General features: G+C 44.8%; 1 protein-coding gene across 1 annotated transcript in view; it reads left to right on the top strand.

Moving 5' to 3' along the window:
- The window catches only part of STAC (SH3 and cysteine rich domain), a 66,838-nt gene extending 45,606 nt beyond the window's left edge, over positions 1–21,232 (top strand). The window contains exons 5-11 of the mRNA XM_077303212.1: positions 198–313; positions 1,941–2,022; positions 6,427–6,497; positions 7,404–7,492; positions 10,201–10,252; positions 11,403–11,540; positions 16,834–21,232. Coding sequence (XP_077159327.1) covers positions 198–313; positions 1,941–2,022; positions 6,427–6,497; positions 7,404–7,492; positions 10,201–10,252; positions 11,403–11,540; positions 16,834–16,932 — 647 coding nt within the window. The 3' untranslated portion in view covers positions 16,933–21,232. The remainder of the gene's footprint in view (positions 1–197; positions 314–1,940; positions 2,023–6,426; positions 6,498–7,403; positions 7,493–10,200; positions 10,253–11,402; positions 11,541–16,833) is intronic.
- Positions 21,233–21,737: the final 505 nt, after the last annotated feature.

Raw genomic sequence — 21,737 nt, 5'->3', positions numbered from 1 at the left:
CCTTTCTGTCCCCCACCAGCTTGGCCCTCTCAAAATCATGACTTTACCCAGTGCTTTTCCAGATGTCCCTTATGCACTCTCAGACCAGAGTCCTCCGTTCACGAAGCAACAGAGCTAGTTTGAATCCTGAAACGATGTTATGTTGCTTAGTAGGGCAGAAGATCACCTGCTGAGTCTTTGCCTTGATGTTTTTGTAGCTTGTGGCAATAAGGTCGACCCTGTCTATGAAACGCTTCGCTTTGGAACTTCCTTGGCCCAGAAAACCAAGAAAGGCAGTTCTGGGAGTAGCTCTGATTCTCCAAAGAGGAATTCTGTAAGTATATTTTTATTTATTATTTTATTTATTATTAAATTTATAACCCTCCACTCCTGCAAGTGGCTCACAGCCTCTTTTCATAGAATCATAGAGATTCTGTAATGTAATACAGCTTACTGTTCACCTGTCAACACTGAAATTTTGGCTTTATTTCATTTGGACTAGGGACTGAAATATTATGCAAAAGCTTAAGTGAGAAAGGTGGAATTTGAGGAGCACTGAAAAGATGAACGTCACCCTGCTGTTTTTCGGGAGAGCATTCCAGACATAAGAGTAGACAAAATCCCATAAGAGAGTATGAGGCCTTCAAGCCACTGAGTCAGAGGAGCAACGTCATAGGCACACAATTCAGATTCAAAGGTTATGAAGCTAACTCCATTCTGAAATAGAACCTGGCTGGTACGGGAAGCAAAACAGAAAAGGCAGTCTTCCATATGAGGGAGAAACAGAAGTGGAGCAGATGGGGAATCCTATTTTATAGGTTTGATTTAGAACACTGAAATGCCACAAAGCAAAACAGGGCCAGAACTATTTTTGATAATTATGGGGAAACCAGCCGTTTGGAAACAGCAGAAATGATTGCTCCTGCAAAAAGGATCCCCTGTACGCAATGCACGTGGGGTTGTGCATTGTAACCAACATTCTATCATGCTGTCACAGTCTAAGCCTGATATATCATCATACCTGTAGTTCTGAGATTGAGGATATAGCAGTGGTGGAGAGCTGGCCTAGGGATGCCAGGCTCCAGGCAGGACCTGGGGATCTCCCAAATTTACAGCTCATTTCCAGACTACAGATATCAGGTCCCCTGGACAAAATGGATGCTTTGGAGGGTAGACGCTCTAGAATTGTACCCCACTGAGGTCCCTGACCTTCCCAGGTTCTACCCACAAAAACACCCAACCTGGTATTGGCAACCTCATCCCACACCAGTGGCCAGGGAGGACCTGGTAGCCCTCATTCCTGGTCTGTAGATTTTAAGTCCTTGCAGGGCAAAGGGAAAACATTCATCTTGGACTCTGTGTGCCCCAGAATTCCTTCTGTGGAAGCCTGCATATTCCTCCCCGAGAAGGGTTTTTATGGACTGTTTATATGATCGTTTTATAGTTCCTGCATAGGGAACTAGCTTAGTGCAGGCTGTGATTGATCCTTCCTTTTTTGGTGTCTTTCATTCTCCCCAAATTTCCACAAATGTAATTATCACTTGCCAAATCAGTAACATATTACGTTAAATAACGCTTACTCAAGCCTACAAAACATGAGCCTATTGTCGGCTTGCCTTGAAATTCTGTTCAGATGGGTGGTGGGTGTAGGCACAGAATGCCAACGTGCTGTGGGATTTACTCCTTGGCATGTCAGGCTGTCATGTAATGGATTGCTCATAAGATTGTATCGCTTGAGACCATGATCTTGTTTTGGAGAAAAATATGTATGCACTTAAGATGACAGAGAATATTGGGTTGCAGGACTCGTGAGAGTTCAGGAACATTCCAAACCAGTGCCTTACTATTTGGAAACGTAACAATAATACACACATTTGCATATAAAAGCTGTCGTCAGGCGCATACATCTCGGATATGTGGATTTCACCTCCTTGCTTCTTTTCACTCTTCCTTTCTTGTAGACGTCAGACTTGGCAGAGGTTCCCGAGGAAGGCGATAGCCCAGGAAGCATTTGTGATGTAAACAGGAAACGCAGTAACAGTGGTAAGTGTGAGGGGAACCTTTCCCCTGATCTCTGATCTTTGAACTGCAGGCCCCAGATCATAGAATCATAGAATCATAGAGTTGGAAGGGACCTCCTGGGTCATCTAGTCCAACCCCCTTCACTATGCAGGACACTCACAACCCTCTTGCTCATCCACTGCAACCTACCACCCCCTTAAGCCTTCACAGAATCAGCCTCTCTGTCAGATGGCTATTTAGCCTCTGTTTACAAATTTCTAAAGATGGAGAACCCACTACCTCCTGAGGAAGTCTGTTTCTCTGAGAAACCGCTCTAACTGTCAGGAACTTCTTCCTGAAGGAATTTCTTTTGAATTCATTTGATCTCATTGGTTCTGGTCCATCCCTCTGGGGCAAGAGAGAATAACTCTGCTCCATCCTCTATATGGCAGTCTTTTAAATACTTGAAGATGGTTATCAGATCCCTTCTCAGTTGTCTCCTCTCCAGACTCCCCCTACCTTTCTTTATATGTCTCGGTCTCCAAACCCCTCGCCATCTTTGTTGCCCTCCTCTGGACATGTTCCAATCTGTCTACATCCCTCTTCAACTGTGGTGCCCAAAACTGAACCCAGTACTCCAAGTGAGGCCAAACCACAGCAGAGCAAATTGGTACCATCACCTCCCATGATCTGGACAAGATACTGCATTTGAAACAGCCCAAAATCCCATTTGCCTTTTTAGCCACCAAGTCACACTGCTGACACATGTTCAATGTATGGTCTACTAAGACTCCTAGATCTTTTTTGCACATACTACTGCCAAGGCAAGTCTCCCCCATCCTATATTGGTGTAGATGGTTTTTCCTACTTAAATGCAGAACTTTACATTTGTCCCTATTGAATTTCATTTTATTCAGTTTAGACAAGTTCTCGAGCTTGTCAAGATTATCCTGTATTCTGATTTGTCTTCTGTTGTGTTTGCTACCCCTCCCAGTTTAGTATCATCTGCAAATGTAATAAGCATCCCCTCTAATCCCTCATCCAAATCAACACAGGCCCCAGGACATATCCCTGGGACACTCCACTTGTCACTCGTCTCCAAGAGGATGCTGAACCATTTACAAGTGCACTCTGGGTACGATCTGTTAACTAGTTACCGATCCACCTGACAGAATTAGGATCCATACTGCATTTAACCAGCTTGTCAACAAGAATATCATGTGGAACCTTATCAAAAGCTTTACTAAAATCCAGATAAACTATGTCCACGCCATTCCCCTGGTCCCCCAAGGTAGTCACTTTCTTGAAAAAAGAGATAAGATTGGTCTGACTTGCAAAACCCATGCTGATCATTTCTATCTTTTTTAAGACATGATTTTCTATCAATCTTCTGCCATTCTGAGATTTTGTAGTCTGCTGGAAGTGCTAGCCAAATTTTGGAGTTGTCACAACTCTCCCTCCAAGGTTTATAGGGCTGGTTTTCCACTCCCTGCTGAATACAGGAAACTCTCTGCCAAGATCAGTATTGTCTCCTCTGACAGAGTAGATTCCCAGGGTGCAGGGCTAAGGCCTTTTGCTCTGAGTGTGGGCTGATCTTTTTAGCTGGAGATACACTGAGGTTTGGACCTGGGACCTTCTGCTCTACCACTGAACTAATCAATCAATCAATCAACCATAGTCCATGAACCATAGTCTAACCTCTGCTATCATCTCAAAGGGTTTTTCTCATTAAATAGTTCCCATTGTCTTAATTGCCCTGACCTGGATAGACCAGGCAAACCCAATTTTGTCAGATCTTGGAAGCTGAGACAGGTTTGTCTTGCTTGGGGTTTGGACAGGAGACCTCCAAGGAACGCCAGAGTAGTTACATAAAGGCAGGCGTTGGTAAACCAGCTCTGAAAGTCTCTTGCGTTGAAAACCCCATGGGGTCACCATAAACTGACAGCCCCAAAAAATCCTGCCTCAGGAACACAGACCTCCCCTAGGAAGAGTTTTATTCTCGCAGACAGCAAATCATTCTCATCAAGTTAAAATGTCGCCAGGCTTCTGTTTATCACTTTACCTGTTTTGCATTAAAAAGAACTGCTGAGAATGGAATCTGCATAACTTGGCATTGTACAAGAAGCTTGCAGACAGAGTGGCGAGTGCGTTTGTCAAACCTCCAAACAGATATCAGGGAGAGCATATCCACTGTCCTTTTGATCAACACCGGCTCTCTTTGCACCTGTCCTTTCAGAAACTCAGTGTATAAATGATAAAGCAGCTACAACAGAACTTTCCTCATTGCAGAGTTAATGAGTCAGTGCAAATCATGGCATTTTCCCAAGTTCCCATGGGCCTCTGGGATGTAAACACATGAAAACAAATAGATTTGAGGGACAAGTGTCTGATCCAGTACAAGGCAACTGCTTATGTCATGCATCTCAGCCTTGTGCTGTCAACTGGCACATGGAGAAGGATCTAGATTCTGCTCCTTTGTTGGCAGTGGCTCATGGGAATTGTAGTCCATGGACATCTGGGGAACCACAGTTTGGCTACCTCTGCATTAATTTGTTGTACTCCAGATGTACATAAATTGAACCTACAGACTCTAAACTTGTAAAGATCAGTTGACCCAACCAAGGGTCAAGCCTATAAAACCTTAATAGATCCAGCACCAACTGAGCTGTTTACTGAGTTCTGGAGACACTGGAGAACCTCAGTGTTATCTGGGGAGCAACCAGACGGCATGGTGGGTGCATGACATTTATAGGCAAAGTGTTATGAAAAATCCCAGCCATGGACTTAAGGAGTTAAAAGATGGTTTGTTATTGTGAACAGGATTTTTATAGCATTCTCAGGTAAAAAGCTGAAAACTTCAGCAAAAGATTGAAAGAATGGAAAACAGAAGGTTGAAGGCTCTCCATTTAATTGCCTGGCTAGCATAATGAGCCAGACAGGATGCCGTAAAGCTGGTGTGTTTAATTGACTGGCTTTTGCATAGGATGTTTTCAAACATGGTACTACCAATATGTAACTGTAAAACGGAGCACTCCTGCTGGGCATTTGGTTGAGGTCGACCAAACTAACAACACTAGATCCTCAGCATATACCAGTTGGAAACTGCCACTGATGAAAATGCCACATTGAAAACAGAACAAATCTGGTGGCCATTTTGGTTGTTTGTTTACCATTATAAAGAAGAGATAAGATAAACTGTATTTTTCTTTTGATTCATTGTTAAGTTGTTCAACTGTTAATTATAGCCTACGGTAGGTTCTTTCTTCTGCTGACATCTGTAGCTGGCAAATGTGTGGAACAAATCATCAAACAGTCAGTCCTTGAGCAGCTGGAATAGAGAGCTGTGATTTCTAAGTCTCAACATAGGTTTTGCAAGAACAAGACATGTCAGACCAACTTTATCTCAATATAGGATGGGAGAGACTTGTCTTGGCAGTAATATGTGTGAAAAGGATCTAGGAGACTTAGTAGACCATATATTGAACATGAGTCAACAATGTGACTTGGTGGCTAAAAAGGCAAATGGGATTTTGGGATGCATCAAATGGAATATTGTGTCCAGATCATGGGAGGTGATAGTACCACTTTGCTCTGCTCTGGTTTGGCCTCACTTGGAGTACTGTGTTCAGTTTTGGGCACCACAGTAGAAGAGGGATGTAGACAAACTGGATCGTGTCCAGAGGAGGTCAACAAAGTTGGTGAGGGGTCTGGAGACCAAGATATATGAAGAAATATTGTGGGAGCTTGGTCTGTTTAGCCTGGCGAGGAGATGACTGAGAGGGGATCTGATAACCATCTTCAAGTATTTCAAAGGGTGTGATATGGAAGATGGAGCAGAGTTGTTCTCTCTTGCCCAGAGGGATGGACCAGATCTAATGGGATGAAATTAATTCAAAAGAAATTCCGTCTAAACATCTGGAAGAAGTTCCTGACAGTTAAAGTGGTTTCTCAGTGGAACAGGCTTCCTCGGGAGGTGGTGGTTTCTCCATCTTTAGAAATTTTTAAACAGAGTCTGGATAGCCATCTGATGGAGAGGCTGATTCTGTGAGGATTCAGGGGGGTGGCATAGTGCATGGGGTTGGACTAGATGACCCAGGAGGTTCCTTCCAACTCTATGATTCGTCAGCATGTGAGTGAAAATAAGGTTGCCAGCCTCCAGGTGGGGCCTTGAGATCTCCTGGAATTACAACTTGTTTCCAGACCACAGAGATCAATTTCTCTGGAGGAAATGACTATGTTGGAGGCTCGACTCAATGGCATTGTACTCTGCCAAGGTCCTTCCCCTCTCCAAACCTTCCATCTCCAAGTCTTACCCCCAAATCTCCATGAATTTCCTAACATGGAATTTAACCACCGTAAGTAAGAGTGAGAAGTTAAAATGATGCAATTTGAATAGCAAATGCACCATGCATCTGACCAGCTTGTTTCTTGTCTCTCTGATTGCAGTATTTACATACTCAGTAAATGGTACAGCAGATTTCGGAGATGAGCCGAAGAACATAAACTCCTTTGTACAGGTGAGTTTTTAAAATAAGACAGAAACTAATTCATATTGTGTTAAAGAAGCTTGACTTTACGCCTACCTCTCTTGTGCTTTTGCATCCTGCCATCCCACTAAGGCACTCAGGGTATTTCATGTGGGTCTTCCATCCTCATTTTATCCCCACAGTTACCCTCTGTGGTTGGTGGGGCTCAGAGACAGCCCCTGGGCCAAGGCTAGCAGCAGGCATCATTGCAGAAGGGGGATTTGAGCACTGCTCTGCCTTCCTCAGGGGAATGATATTCCAAAGGGTGTCCAAAGTGTTACTTGAGAAGGAAGTATGAGAATATCTTTTGGGGTTCTTTCTCTTGCAATTTCTGTCTCTCTCAGTTTTCCTATTTGGACCAACTAAAAGGTTTTCAGGGCCTTGACAATGGGGGGGGGGCATGCACATGATGAGTGAAGACCTCTTGGATTAGCCATGCCCAGCCCATTCCTGTGTTCAGGGCTAGTACAGAGGCACTGGGGTACCAATATGGCAAATCAAATATACAAAAATGACTTTTATGGAGTCTTGAAACTTCCATTCTTCTTTATTCTTTTATATAAATCCCAATGTGTTTCGCTCTTTGGCTTTATCAAGGGACTTCAATTCTTAGAAAGAATAAAGGTACAATAAGTAATTGTTAAAAAATAAATAATAAATGTATAACAACAGTATGAATGACTAATGCCATGAATACCTACTTCATATTTTGAAAAACAACTTAGGTATAGAGAAGTAATCTCCTAGCAGAGAATCTAAAACAGAAACAAAAATGTCCTTCACCGGGGCCTATCCCCAACTGCGTAACTTCAAGCCTGGCCTTGTCTTCAGTTGTCCCGTACTGGAAACAGTGCATTTACAAACATGCTACATTACAAGCTGTTCTGTATTCTGCAGGGATCTCTTTGCAAAGACATAATGCAGATGAACGCCTACGTTGCCTTGTACAAATTTGTACCCCAAGAAAATGAAGATCTGGAAATGAGGTAAAGTTTATTGCCTGTTTGAGCTGTCCGTCACAGATCTGACCCGTTATCAGGAACAAGCATTTGGATTCATTCACAAACTGCCTTATATTCAGATGTCCATGCTATGTGTTATAGGTACACTCCAATGTACCAGAATTTGGAGTAGTAGTTCTAGATCACTGGTTCTTCTGAACAGCAGCTATGAAAGACTCTTATGGGCTATTCTCTACTTTCTTTGTCCCATACTCTTTGCTATGAATAAATCTGCATTTTGTTTTCCTGAAACAACCCTCCTGAGTGACTGCATGATGTAAGACTTCGGTGTTGAACCACCATCCTAATTTGTGTCATGAATAGAATGGGCAAGGTTTGTCTAAAAGTTAAAACACACACACAAACACAATACCTTTATTGGCATAAAGCAGGTTAGGAGCAAGATATAAGCAGAGATAGTCAAAATACATCAGTCAGTTTGAATTAAAAACTAAAGACAGAAATTCAGCCATAATAAAAGTGGCATCAGCATTCTTATCACTCCATAAAAATTGGCAGATCAGATATTTTGAATGATTTCTCCATTTGGGTATAAAAGGTATAACATGCCTTCGCTGGACAATAAACAAGGGACAATCCAGTAAGCTATGTTGAATAGTGTCAGGAGTATTTAATTCGCAAGGGCATAGTCTATTTTCGAAAGGAATCTTGGGAAATCTCCCTTGTAATACTTTGGATGGAAAGGCGTTGAGCCGAGCAAGCGAAAATGCTCTGTGATAAAGGGGATTTGCCAAGTTATAGAAATAAGCCGGCATTATCCCATGCTTCACTTGGAGACCAAGAGCATGGGGAGAACAAGCTGCCGGAACAGTTGGATGGATTTTTTGAAATTCTTGATCAAGAATCCTTTGTTTAATTTGGCACATAATGGAAAATTCATTCAGAGATAAGATGCAAGTGTAATCAATTCCAATTTGTTTGAATGTAGACAGGTAGATAACCATTTAAATTTAAGAATCTCTCAATAAACAGGCCAATAGACTATCTGATCGAACCCTATAATCCAGTTTTAGCCAACATTTGAAGGTGGAAATCCAGGCCATAGTTTCGAGAAGACTATGGCCAATTTCGAGACGTAAGGAAGAATTAGGAACGCAGCTTGGAGTTCCCAAAATCTGCCGGGAAAAGGCAGACTGTAAACTTTCCAAGTTTTTGTTAAAATCTGAGATCCATCGAGGGATACCATATGAAATTTGGGGAAGAATTTTTGAATAAAAAACATGACAGGTAGCTGGGACAAACCGCTTGCCTTTAAGGAAGAAAAAACGGTTTAGATTGGTAATGGAATAGTTAGCCTAGGAAATAATCCTATTTCTATGTTTGGTCCAGTGCACATTATGTTGGAAGGTAATTTCTAAATATTTGAAACAAATATTTAGAAATTCTAAATATCTGACCTGCTCAGTTTGATGACCACCGATACACCAATTTGAGGGAGACCACTTCTGTGCGAAAACCATCATTTTGGTTTTTTTCGAAGTTAAATAGGTCGTTGAGTTTGCGATATTCAATAAAGTTGATAGGAGTGTGATAGGAGTGTGCTTACGCCTTTACCCACCCACCCAATCACTTTCCCTCCAACAACTTTGCATTGCCATGAGATTTCAGGTGTGTTTCCCCTCTTCCCTTCTCACACCTTTCCCCCACAACTTCTCCATTCCCAATCTCTTGCTCCTAAAGCCTTTTTTACCATATAAAAAAGGACCATTGGGCTACCATCACATGGATTTGTGTGTTATATGGGTCGCCGTGTTGGTCTGAAGTAGCACAATAAAATCAGAGTCCAGTAGCACCTTTAAGACCAACAATTGTATTGTGTTATATGTAGTCTGTCTTAAACAGACATGGGAATTGTAGTCCATGGACATCTGGAGGACCACAGTTTGACTACTCCTGGTCTGAAAGATGGGTGGGATCTAGAACCGATGGGTGAATCATCCTGACAGCCACCCAGCATCACGCTGCTGAAGCACGATTTGCCTTCTCCACCAAGTGCCTCATCCTACCACTTAACCACTCCTGTTGTCTCATCTGCCACCTCCTGACCAGCTGGAGAAAGGGGAGATGAGAACTGAATGGAATATTTGCCCAGTCGCCACCTACATGCTCTCTACTGTCTCATGTAAGGCCTTGAGAGGTTGATGACAGGATGGGGACTACAAGTTGTCCCCTGAACGGAGAGTAACTGCATGAAGTTCTTCACTTCTGGCTTTGAAGAACCAGTTGGCGAGCGTTTCCATTGGTGGACAAGATTCTGTTCCAGTAGGGGCAAACTTAGCCAATGGTGGCAGCTGTCCTGGGACCCACACTTGGTAGGGGCTGAGGAAATCACCCATGGCCCCACCCATCTGAAGAAAGGGGAAAAGCCCTGTCCGCATGTGATTCCAGGACCCACCCCTTGCTTGGCCCCAATAGGGGGGTAGAGGGTTGGCACTTATTCAAGGGGGAGGCGCTATCCCGGATTTTTTCCTGGAGCGCCAGAATCTGTAAGACTGTCCCATCTCCTCCTCCCATTCCTTTCAAATTGTATTTTAGCTGGAATGAGGCCAATGAGCTGGCTGAAATTTAGAAACTTTCTAGCAGACTGAAGGTGTGGGCATGGTGTATGTCATGACAAATGACAAGATAATTCTGAATCCAAAATTCTCATTGATTCTGTTTCCTGATTACAGGCCAGGAGATAGGATCACACTTCTGGAAGACTCAAACGAAGACTGGTGGAAGGTACAATTAAAATAATCTTAACTATATTCAAATAACCACAAAAAAAAAAACCCACCCCAAACCCCTGAATGGTATAGAACCAATTCCTTTTGCAACCATTCAGTCTGATCATGTACTTCTCTGGGCCGGTGTATAGTTGGAGTGCTGTGCTCATTGCTCTGGTGCAGGAGGATACTTAGTCTCTTCATCGCTGGCTTTGGTCTGATCATGTACTTCTCTGGGCCGGTGTATAGTTGGAGTGCTGTGCTCATTGCTCTGGTGCAGAAGGATACTTAGTCTCTTCATTGCTGGCTTTGGTCTGATCATGTACTTCTCTGGGCCAGTGTATAGTTGGAGTGCTGTGCTCATTGCTCTGGTGCAGAAGGATACTTAGTCTCTTCATCGCTGGCTTTGGAGGCGCATATCCCACAATGAACACTCTTCCCCAGAGAGGAGAAGGGATCAGGGAGGCCAGCAGGATTTCAGTGACGCCCCCCTATTGGAGTTGCCACATCTCCTTAACACCAGTACAGTGCTTTGCCACCGGCTTATGTGCAGCATGTCCAGGGCTCCTACCTGCCTTTTAAGGGCAAGGTGTCACTTGAATGTAGCCACACAGACCAGGGGATACAAGTCATTTGGTTAGCCAGTGGGTATGCACAGTCTCATTTAACTCCTCTGAGGGAGGGAGGGAGGGAGGGGGAGAGAGAGAAAGAGAGAGAGAGAGAGAGAGAGAGAGAGAGAGAAAGAAAGAGAGAGAGAGAGAAAGAAAGAGAGAGAGAGAGAAAGAAAGAGAGAGAGAAAGAAAGAAAGAAAGAAAGAAAGAAAGAAAGAAAGAAAGAAAGAAAGAAAGAAAGAAAGAAAGAAAGAAAGAAAGAAAGAAAGAAAGAAAGAAAGAAAGAAAGAAAGAAAGAAAGAAAGAAAGAAAGAAAGAAAGAAAGAAAGAAAGAAAGAAAGAAAGAAAGAGCCATGTGTGTATTAAGTAAATCAGACGGGTAGCCATGTTGGTCTGAAGCAACAAAGCAAGGTTTGCATCCAATGGCACCTTTAAGATGAGCAAAGTTTTATTCAAGATCTAAAACTTGATTAGTCTTAAAGGTGCCCCTGGACTCAAACTTTCCTCTGTATCAAGCCATGTTCACGTTGCATCTGTCACATGTGTTCCCCACAGGGCAAAATAGAAGACCGGATTGGCTTTTTCCCCGCTAATTTTGTACAAAGAGTACAGCAAGATGAAAAGGTCTACAGGTGTATTCGAACATTTATTGGATGCAAAGAGCAGGGACAGATGACCTTGAAAGAGAACCAAGTGAGTGACCTTGAAAGTTTGAGGACTTACCATCACCTTTCTTATGCAATTGGTGTATGTTTTTTTTAATCTAGTATTTTTAAATCTAACCTTTTCTTCAAGGTGCTCAGGGTGGCATTCATCATTCCGCTCTTCTCCACTTCAGCCGCACAATAACCCTGTGATATAGGTCATGCTGAGGGCGTATGAACAGCCCAAGGTCATCTAGCAAATTTTTGTGGCTTACTGAGGAATAGAACTGGAGTTTCCCAGTTCCTAGTGTATTGTAAACACTATATCACATTGTCCATTAAAACCCATGTTTAAGTTGGGGATTTAAGGATGTAGAGCCTTATATATCCTATAGGGGGGTGATTTTTACTGCTTTTCTCTACTGACCGCAGGCCTCTGATCCCCCAGTCTAGCCCTTCCTGGGGAGCATTGGCCCTCAAGAGTAAAAGTTTGGGGATCATTTTGGCCCACAGCAGGAGGCAAAGGTTAGGAAGAGTTTCTCCACTGGAAGGACTTTACCACAGAGCCGAGGCTGAGAAATCCACTGGCCTTGAGTGGGATTCACGCAGCGATCAAAGGCTTGGCCATGCCTATAACATCATGGTGAGGGCAGCTGTGAGGGGCAAAAGGCCACAAAGAGAGTGCTAGTTCTTCCTACAAGAGACGTTTGTGCCACTGAGCCACCTAATAGATGAGAACTCCGCTTCTTGTTCCAAGAAAAAGGAGCTGAGATTGGGGCATAACTGACAGGAAAAACAATTACTCTTACAAATTGTACGAGTCTGGTTTGTGTCGTTTCCCACCAGCCTGTAGCTGATGCCAGGCAGTGAAACCTGTTAATACAAAACCCCAGCCCATAATAAGGTGAGACTTGCTCATTGTCTCACTTAATTAGACGAACCGGAGAAGACAGCCACCGTCTGTTCTTGCCAGTGCCTTCTTTTGCTGTTCAGCAGGGCAAGTGAAAATAACACCCCCCATTTTCTTACATCCATTAAAAAAACAAAAAACAGTTAGGTCAACAGAAAGCAGCAGTTGGCTCCGTTGGGTAGAGAGGAGGGGAAGGAAGAAGGCTCTGCCCCCACCAGTCAGATGGAGGAAAGGAATTCATTCACAGGGAAAGAAGGAGTCCAGACAGGCTTTGTATCCCACTTTTACTGCCTGAAGGAGTCTCAAAGCAGCTTACAATCACTTGCCTTTCCTCTCCCCACGACAGACACCCTTTGAGGTAGGTGAGGCTGAGAGAGCTCTGAGAGAACTGTGACTGGCCCAAGGTAGCCCAGCAAACCTCATGTGTCTCAAAGCAGCTTACAGTCGCCTTCCCTTCCTCTCTCCGCATCAAGCACCCTGAGAGAGAGCTTTGTGTGAACTGACAACTAAATGCAGCATCCACATGCATGTGGCAGGGACCCTAGCCAGCCAGACTATTTAGGTGATCTGTACTCAGCCTGAATAGCCCAGGAGAGTCTGATCACATCAGGCCTCGGAAGCTAAGCTGGGGCAGCTCTGACTAGCAATGGGAAGGGCAACCTCCAAGAACCACCAGAGTTGTGACGTGGGGGCAGGCAATGGCAAACCGCCCCCGAACGAGTGCTAGTAGAAGATCAGTTGGGGCTCCCCACCCCCCCGGTAGATATACTCCCACGCCGGTCTTTTGGGGTGGTTATGTGTCACACCCCTCTCCAGCCATCATGCCATTCAGTGGGGGCTGTGAGATAACATGTTATTTTTTCCTACCATTTGGTTTTTATATCTTTCTCTAATTTTATGGGGTTTTAATAGGGTTTTAATTGGAGATTGTACTGTTTGCAGTTTGTATGTAACCCGCCATGAACCAGCTTGTCTGGGAGTGGTGGGTAATAAATCTAATAATAATAATAATAATAATAATAATAATAATAATAATAATAATAATAAATAATAATAATAACAACATCTCTTGCTTGGCTGCCGGGGAATCTTAGGATCTCCTGGCTATATCACACCCATGCCGTACAATAGATGAAATAAATAAATAATAGGAGATCAGGGTGCTGGAGCGTGCTGGGTCTGTATAAATGAACATGCATTCTTGCTTCAGTTTTATTTAACAGGTTCTGACTGGAGCGCTCCCTCGAATGCTCGCTCCTCTCCAGAAGCCCCGAACAGATCCTTCAGTGCTTGAAAGAGTGGAATGTGGCAGACGGAGATCCATCCTGCTAATCTTTGCACAAACTCCCCCAGTGCATTAACAAGGGGGCGTCACAAGACACCCACAGCAAGCTGGGAATACACAAACTGTAAAAGTGGGCTTCACAGCAGATGAGGAAGTTTTCATGCCCTCTTACTCTATCCACAAGCAGTAAGGCGGAACACAATTCAGTCAGGGCGGAGATATTTTTAGTTCTCTTCTGCATGCTGGGTAGCTTTGCCCAGACCGTGAGGCAATTTGTGTTTATATGGCTTTGTACCCTTCGGCTTTCAAGTTGATATAAACCTCGGTTACGACGCTGGGGCCTGAGAGAAAAGAAAAAGGGCAATGGGGGGGGGGCAGAGCACCTTGGCCCAACAGCCCGCTTTTAAAAGATTGTTATGAATAGCTGACTCTCCAGCTGCTACAAATTCTGCTGCAGCAAATAGGGGCCAATTCTGGACTCTGTTCCAGTGATGCAATGTGGTGCCTGGAGGATAAGGCTAAGGGCTCAGTCAGAGGGATTCATTGGAGAAAAAGAGAGACAGGCAGAGTCTGAAAAGAGTGCAGAGAAACCTGCTGGGCTGGGGAAACGTCTTTCTTCTCTCATTTCTGGTGTTTTCAGGAAACCTTACCATAACCTTTCTGAAGGGTGTATTGATTATGTTCAACTCTATGAGGAGAGTTAAGCTGAGAGAGGCTGACTGGTCTGGAGACGCCCAGAAAAACTTAATGATTGGTCTTAAGGCCTAATCCTGGGTTTCTAGTTAAATCACAAGCCCGGCTTCGTGGCACTTATAGAAACACCCTTAAGTAAGTGGCGCATGATTTATACCCTGCTTGGTCTCCCCGATGAGAGCCCAAAGCAGGACAGGGTTTGTTTCTTACCACTCCTCAGGGGTCCTCCCCATCTCGCTTTAGCCAGAGCTTGGCTTAGGTCAGACTTATCGTCCAAATATGTGAGGAATGTGCAGAAGGAAGGCAGTGCTCTTCCCCCTGGGGAAGCAGAAGTGGCCGTCTTGTCAAGCCCTGCCTGGAGCCAGGCGACTGAGTGTTGAAGTGGCACGATAGCGGCTTGGTGACGTGCAGCCCCTCTGCACATCCCTGTTGTCACTTCTGGCCATGGGCCTTCCAGGGCTGGAGATAAACCATCGGGCTCCTCGTTGGAGGCACTTGAAGGGGCAGCCTCATTGCCCGTGGGACAGATGCACGTTGCCTCTGTCACGTTGCCTGCGTTGCGCCAACGAGGTTGCCGTATTTTGGGAAGCAACCTGAAGATGCGTGCCCTGTGGCTGTTGGCAGAGAGGTCCGTTGGATCGACTGCACCCCTCTCCCCCCGCAGTGAGCAGCAATTCCAGCTCCATAGCATTTTCTGCTTCCCTTTATACATCAGTTGATGATGCACAAGCCAGTTTGGCCAGAAATAATGACTGGGCAGAACAAGTGAGTGTGTGCACAAAAGGCAGCGATGCCCACTCTTTTGAAAGGCCTCCGGCTTTACGGTAGTTTAGCTCTCATTTAAGAACTCACTGGACCATCCTAAGCAGTGCCCTGACAGCCCAGTGACCTCAGTGAGTTCCGGAGAGCACAGCTCTGCTTAAAGATGGCCCTGCACAGGACCCTCTTGCATGAGAGATGGCTGACGGAACACATGAAGCTGCCTTCTACTGAACCACACCCTTGCTCCACCAAGGATAGTATTGTCTACTCAGGCTGGCAGCAGCTCTCCAGCGTCTCAGGCAGAAGTCTTTCATGGCACCTTCTGCCTGGTCCTCTTAACTGGAGGTGCCAGGAACTGAACCTGTGACCTTCTGGATACCAGACAGTGACTCTACCAAGGAGCCATGGCCATAGCGACCTCTAATCTGGAGTTCCAGGTTTGATTCCCCACTCCTCTGCATGCAGCCAGCTGGGTGAACTTGGGCTAGTCACAGTCCTGCTAGAGCTGTTCTCACAGAGCAGTTTTGTCAGAAGTCTCTCAGCTCCACCGACATCACAGGGTGTCTGTTGTGGGGAGAGGAAGAGAAGGCAGCTGTAAGACACTTTGAGACTCCTTCAGCCAGTGCAAAGTGGAGTATAAAAACCAACTCTTCTTCTAGAGTCCTCCAGATGTCTGTGTCATTTACTCATGATGTCTTAACATTCTGTATTCCAGCCTATCCATTCCAAGGGTTAAAAAGCTCATGGTCACTCCCCCTCCCCTGTATCCCTGGGGCTGCTCAAGCTGAAACAGAGAGAGGGGGGCACAAGACCTGATCTTCGTGACTGCATGGGGGTTTGAGCTTCCATTTCCCAACTTGTAATTTGTGACATCCTAGGCACTTCTTAAGAGCCTCTTGTGGCGCAGAGTGGTAATGCAGCAGACATGCAGTCTGAAGCTCTGCCCATGAGGCCGGGAGTTAGATCCCAGCAGCCGGCTCAAGGTTGACTCAGCCTTCCATCCTTCCGAGGTAGGTAAAATGAGTACCCAGCTTGCTGGGGGGTAAACGGTAATGACTGGGGAAGGCACTGGCAAACCACCACGTATCGAGTCTGCCATGAAAACACTAGAGGGCGTCACCCCAAGGGTCAGATATGACCCGGTGTTTGCACAGGGGATACCTTTACCTTTAACTTAGGCACTTCTTGCAACCTGCAAGCCAAGAGATCTAATCTGTATTGCTCTGAATCCAAGAGACAGTCTGACCTTCCAGACTGTTTTCCAAGAAACACCTGGTGAAATTAATGAGAGTTGCATGGGAGAGCATTTCCCCATTTCCATCCAACTTTCACAGGTAGGGTCCACCAAACATTCTTATAATTAATGGACTAATTATTCTTCTGGGCTCTAGCTTCCTGCCTATCCAGAACTAGTGAGGTTCAAATCGCTGCTCTGCCACTGAGTGACCCAGGGCCAGTCACTGTCTCTCAGTCTTGCCTACCTCACAGGGTTGTTAGCGTGAGAAAACATTAAAAAGCCCTTAATGGTTTTAAACTGGAATGAGTGCTCCGTTTTTTAAAAGGTATGCCATCCGTTTGGGAGTTTTGCTGTCTACTCGTGGTGGTGCAATTTAGGTTCTAGAATTAAAAAAAAAGATGTCTCCAGAGAGTGGAAGGAAAAAATTCATATTTGCCTCCCTTCCTTCCCTTTAGATCTGTGTGACCTCAGAGCAGCAATGCGACGGCTTCATCAAAGTGTGCAGCGGGAAAAAGAAGGGCTTTGTCCCCCTCGACGTCTTAGAAAACATCTGAGGGTTGCCGGCTCAACCATCGCAGTTGTGACGCTTTGCCAATGGGGCCTGCCCGCCTCCTCTTGCACTGTGTTGACCCAATGAGCCGTCTTGCAGATAACCAGGGGAATCGTAAGGCAACCGTCTATTGATAAGAGACACTTGAGCTGCTCTTGGAGCAGAAGAAGATAATTGAGAAACGAGAACCTGGCCCGTGGGGGTAAGGCGTCGAAAAATGGTGTGTTTTAGGGAAGGGTCAGTTGGCTTTAAAAAGAAATTCAACTGGATGATTTTTTCCGAGCAAAGCTGCTTCGTGTTACCCTGTCGGACGCGGGCAACTAATGTGAAACATGCAATTCCACTCCCTGTCCCTGTGTCTTAAGACAACCGTGTGAGGGATTGGTTTTCTTTTTCTCTTTGGAGTGTGACCTGCTGGGGAAAGGTTCTCTGACTTCTTCTGTGTACCTCAGTTTGATGCTTGAAGTTTATTGTGTGAGTCTGGTCCTAAAATGGTCGTCGAGGGTATTAGCAAACGAGAATCCTGTTTGGTTCTGACTGTCCAGTTCTCTGAGTTGTGCAACTTACTGAGGCCCAGACGATGGGGATTCCGATGTACAATACTGTGGCAAGCGTGTACGTCTTTTGAGTTTACCGATCTACAAGGCAACAATTTCAGCATACCTGGGTGTCAGTGCTGTTGAAACAGCAGACGCACTGGGTGTTGTTATTGGGTTTTCTTTGTTTTGTTTCCCCCTTTTTTTTCTGTGCTATGTTAAATCAGGAATTGCCAGAGCTATATGAAAAGAAAAATACAAAGAGAGCTAGGAACTGGATTGTAATATTTTCTATTTTTTTCGGTATGACTAATTGAGCAGAATACACACACACACACACATATGTATATAGCATGATCCCATTTTTAAGGGTAATGCATCCCCTTTCATAATGAAAAAGCAAATTGGAGAAAGAAACAAAAATATATTGATCAAATATATTTATGAATAAATGCAACTATCAGGCTGTTTCCCACCATGGAGATAGGGATGTTAAAGCCCGAGTTGGTCACAGAGAACTGATGGCGTGAAAGCCAGAGTTTTGTCTGCTGTTTCTGCTGCTCTGACCTTCTGCCTACAGCAAGTGCCCAGTGGATTGTTGACAGCTTCTACCGCTTAACTTTAGAGATATAAACTGCAAAAAGGAACTTTACTGTCACCAGATTTTTTAAAAAATTTTAAGAGCTTGGACTTGGTTCTCTTTGGTTAACCAATTGCGCAGCATTCTGTTTTGTTTTGTTTTATTTTGTTTTATTACAGTGTTTAATTTTGCTTAGGAAAATCACAAAGGGAGGTGGAATAGGGATGCTGTGTTTGGGGGCAGGGAGAGAGTGCCCACACGAAGATTGTGCTCCAATGTGGCATCTGAACAAGAGTGAGTTTGGAGCATCTAGGACAAATTTTGAGTCCGGTGGTGCTGGTACGCACCTTTCATCGCCCATACAATATTGTCCCCTAATCTTCTACTGCCCAGTTTTCCTTTGTTTTGACTGGCTGTGTTGTTAACCCTAGATTCACCCAATCTTTTGGTAAAGATGACAGCCCAAGTGTGTTCACAAACAGGAAGGTGGCGTTTATGCAAGTCCAGCCCGCATGGCCACCCTTTTTTGCCCTCAACCTCTTCAAGCCGGCATCCCTCCTCCCAGCATCACCAGAGGGCTTTTTGCAAACTTACCCTTTTGACAAAGGCAATTGCTGTGTCCATAGAGCGATTCAGTCACTGCCAAAGCCCTCTGGTGGGGGGGCCGTGGAGGGGCAAGGCAAACCAAGGCCATTTTCCACCTGCCTTTGTGTGCCATGTTAGCAAATGGTTGCTGATCGAGGTTTTTTCGTTTGTTTGTTTTTGGTTCTGTTGATTCCCATTTTAGTCACCAGCAGCTAGTGGAATTTATTTACCCAGTCATACAAACCCACTTGCATCAGGTTAGAAAAGTGAGGTTGAACTGCTTTTGAGGGAAATTTCTTTCTTCTAGAGTTGTGCGATTCGGCCACCGAAACAGCCGTTCCCACCTGTAGCAGCCAGCGCCTCACCACAGGGGGGAGGCTCAGGCACCGGCACGCCAGTTGATGCACACACACAGGTGCAGAGCTCTGCACCTGCATGTGTGCATCCACCGACGCGCCGGCGCCTCCTCCCCCCATAGCGCGGCACTGGTTGCTACGGGCAGGAACGGCTGCTTTGGTGGCCGAATCGCACAACCCTATTTTCTGCCCCTTCGTTGCGCTTCTGAATCACTGTGGTGTGCTGTTCAAAATGTACATAGCACTTCCCACAATGCCACTTCCCCTCCTGCCCTTTCTCACCACATGGTCTTCTTTGGAGGTCTTTAACATTCTAAGTTGAATGCTATAGCAGGGGTAGTCAACCTGTGGTCCTCCAGATGTTCATGGACTACAATTCCCATGATCCCCTGCCAGCATTTTCTCATGGGCTCATGGGAATTGTAGTCCATGAACATCTGGAGGACCACAGGTTGACAACCCCTGTGCTATAGCACTCAATACGGCTACCACTGAAGTGCTTCTAGCGACACCCTTGAGATGGCACAGCTCCATTGACCCAGTGGAGGCAAGGCATCTCAAGAGTGTCGCTATATCACTTCAGTGCTGGATTGGTTTAGTGCAGGCATTCTCAACCAGGATTTAATGAATCCCTGGGATTTCTTAATGGCCCTGAAAGAGTTTCCTGAATGGGTGGAAGTTAATTAGTTTTTAATATGTTCTTTTTAATTTGTTAAACATTTATTGTCTCATGTCGATCTGTCCCCTTCTCCCAAAAAGCCCAATGATGGGCCCGGAGGGGGTGGGAAGAGGAGGGGCCCCAGGTGGGCATGTCCACAGCTCTGCTTCCCAACCATATTCTGCACAATGGTGCCACTTCTGGGGTTTCTCAAGGCCTGAAGAATGTTTCAGGGGTTTCTCAAGGGTAAGAGAGTTGAGAAAGGCTGGTTTAGAGCTATAGGGCTCAAGTTTGAATGTTATTTAAAACCTCCAAGGAAGATTTTATAGTGAAAAGGGAGCAGGAGGGTGGGGCGACACTGTTTGAAATTATCGTGGTGCTTCAGAGATGGCTCGTCATCAGAAAAGACTCACCGCACGGAAGCCCTGTCCCTTTCCAACTTTACTTGAAATTGGGCCAACGACGAATACCATCTGGCTTCGAACATTGATGTGAAAATCTTCCAATTGTGGGGAAAGTGGCCATGGGGGCACTGTGCTGCTGCTTCAGGTGTCTCTGCCTTCCCAGTGGCAATGAGAATGGGCATTCCTCACTGCGTGGAAACAACCAAAGGCCCCTTTCAAATTAATAAATTGACCTATGTTCTGACATCCAGCCTCGTCCTAGAAAGACATGTGAAGACCATTGAGCTCAATGACCCCCTAGATTTCCATGGAATAAAGTCAGCATGTCCCCTGGATCTCCTTGTTCTGAGAAACGCATTCTGTTCCCCACACCTTGCCTTGTGTGCCAGTCTGCGGCTGAATCCCGGTTTTCATTAGCTCCCTGAGATGGTGCAGTTGGGATGTTCAAAGTCCACACTTTGCCTTTAATGAAAGGGCTGCTGTGTCTAACTTGGACTCAGTTTTTGGACTCAGACCTGCATCCCACACCTGCATGGAAATCCGGAATGCATGCATGCCTTGTTAGACTCAAGGGGCCTCTGGAGCACCCAGAGCTGTTGATTTTGAAGGATTTTGCCTCTCTCCAGTCACAACATGGGTAGCAGTCGCAACCATTCTAGACATTTTCTAGCTCTTGTATATGTAAATAAACACCACCCTTTCAAAAAATAAAGTTTCATATCCGGGGTGGTAGGAATGCTGGACCTCTTTAGTAAATGGCCTTTTTTAACACAAACCAAAATTAAACTACCAGTTTTGCAATTCAGAAGAATCAGAAATGAAGAGCAGAGATTGTATCGACCCATCCTGCTTATAACTTTGCTTTATTTGACATTCACTGGCCTGGCATTTTTTGAAAAATGATCCTGAAATGCCTGTTGAAGATCAAAATCAGTGCTTGGTTAGTTTCTCTTGTTCAGCAAAGACTAGCTAAAATTATACATCTATCTATATGTGCTGATCTTTACTTGAATGCAACATAACTCTGATTCTGTCCTATTTCAACTGCTTCTGTTTTGATTTCTCCTTCCATCCTGTCTCATAGGACAAAGCTGAATTATTAGTTTCAATTCACAATGGCCTTTAATCAATGTCTCATTTCTTTTGATACTAAGCAATAAAACAATAAAGTGATTTTTAAGAGACTCCCTAGGTGAATCGTCATATTGTTATAAACCAATTCAAGCTTCTTTTATGAACAAAAGCATTTACCCTTTACTAATATCCGATGGTGAAAACAAATATATTAAGTTTTGATTCCTCAAAGAGAATATTGCCTCATATCTTGGAATCAACATCTTTCTCTCTGATAAATGCTGGATACCTTACAGAAATCGTCTTCAACCCTAAGGTCTGGACCCCCAGCTGCTGGATCACAGGTGCTGTTGAACTCCATTTTTGTTCCTTTTTTTAGGAATGCCAGGTGGGGGCGGTGGCACTGGTGTGACAACATCACTTCCAGATTTTCAGTCGGTAACTCTAGGAATTACCAGAAACTCTATGGCTTTACCATAGAGATTCCTAGAGCTATGCGACATCCCTTCCAGGTGTTCCTTAGAACAGGGTAGTCAACCTGTGGTCCTCCAGATGTTCATGGACTACAATTCCCATGAGTCCCTGCCAGCATTCGAATTGTAGTCCATGAACATCT

Source organism: Paroedura picta, chromosome 11 (genome assembly GCF_049243985.1).
Source record: "Paroedura picta isolate Pp20150507F chromosome 11, Ppicta_v3.0, whole genome shotgun sequence".
Taxonomy (NCBI): Eukaryota; Metazoa; Chordata; class Lepidosauria; order Squamata; family Gekkonidae; genus Paroedura; species Paroedura picta.
The sequence above is the reverse complement of the archived record's forward strand: the minus strand, read 5'-3'. Positions and strand labels throughout refer to the sequence as shown.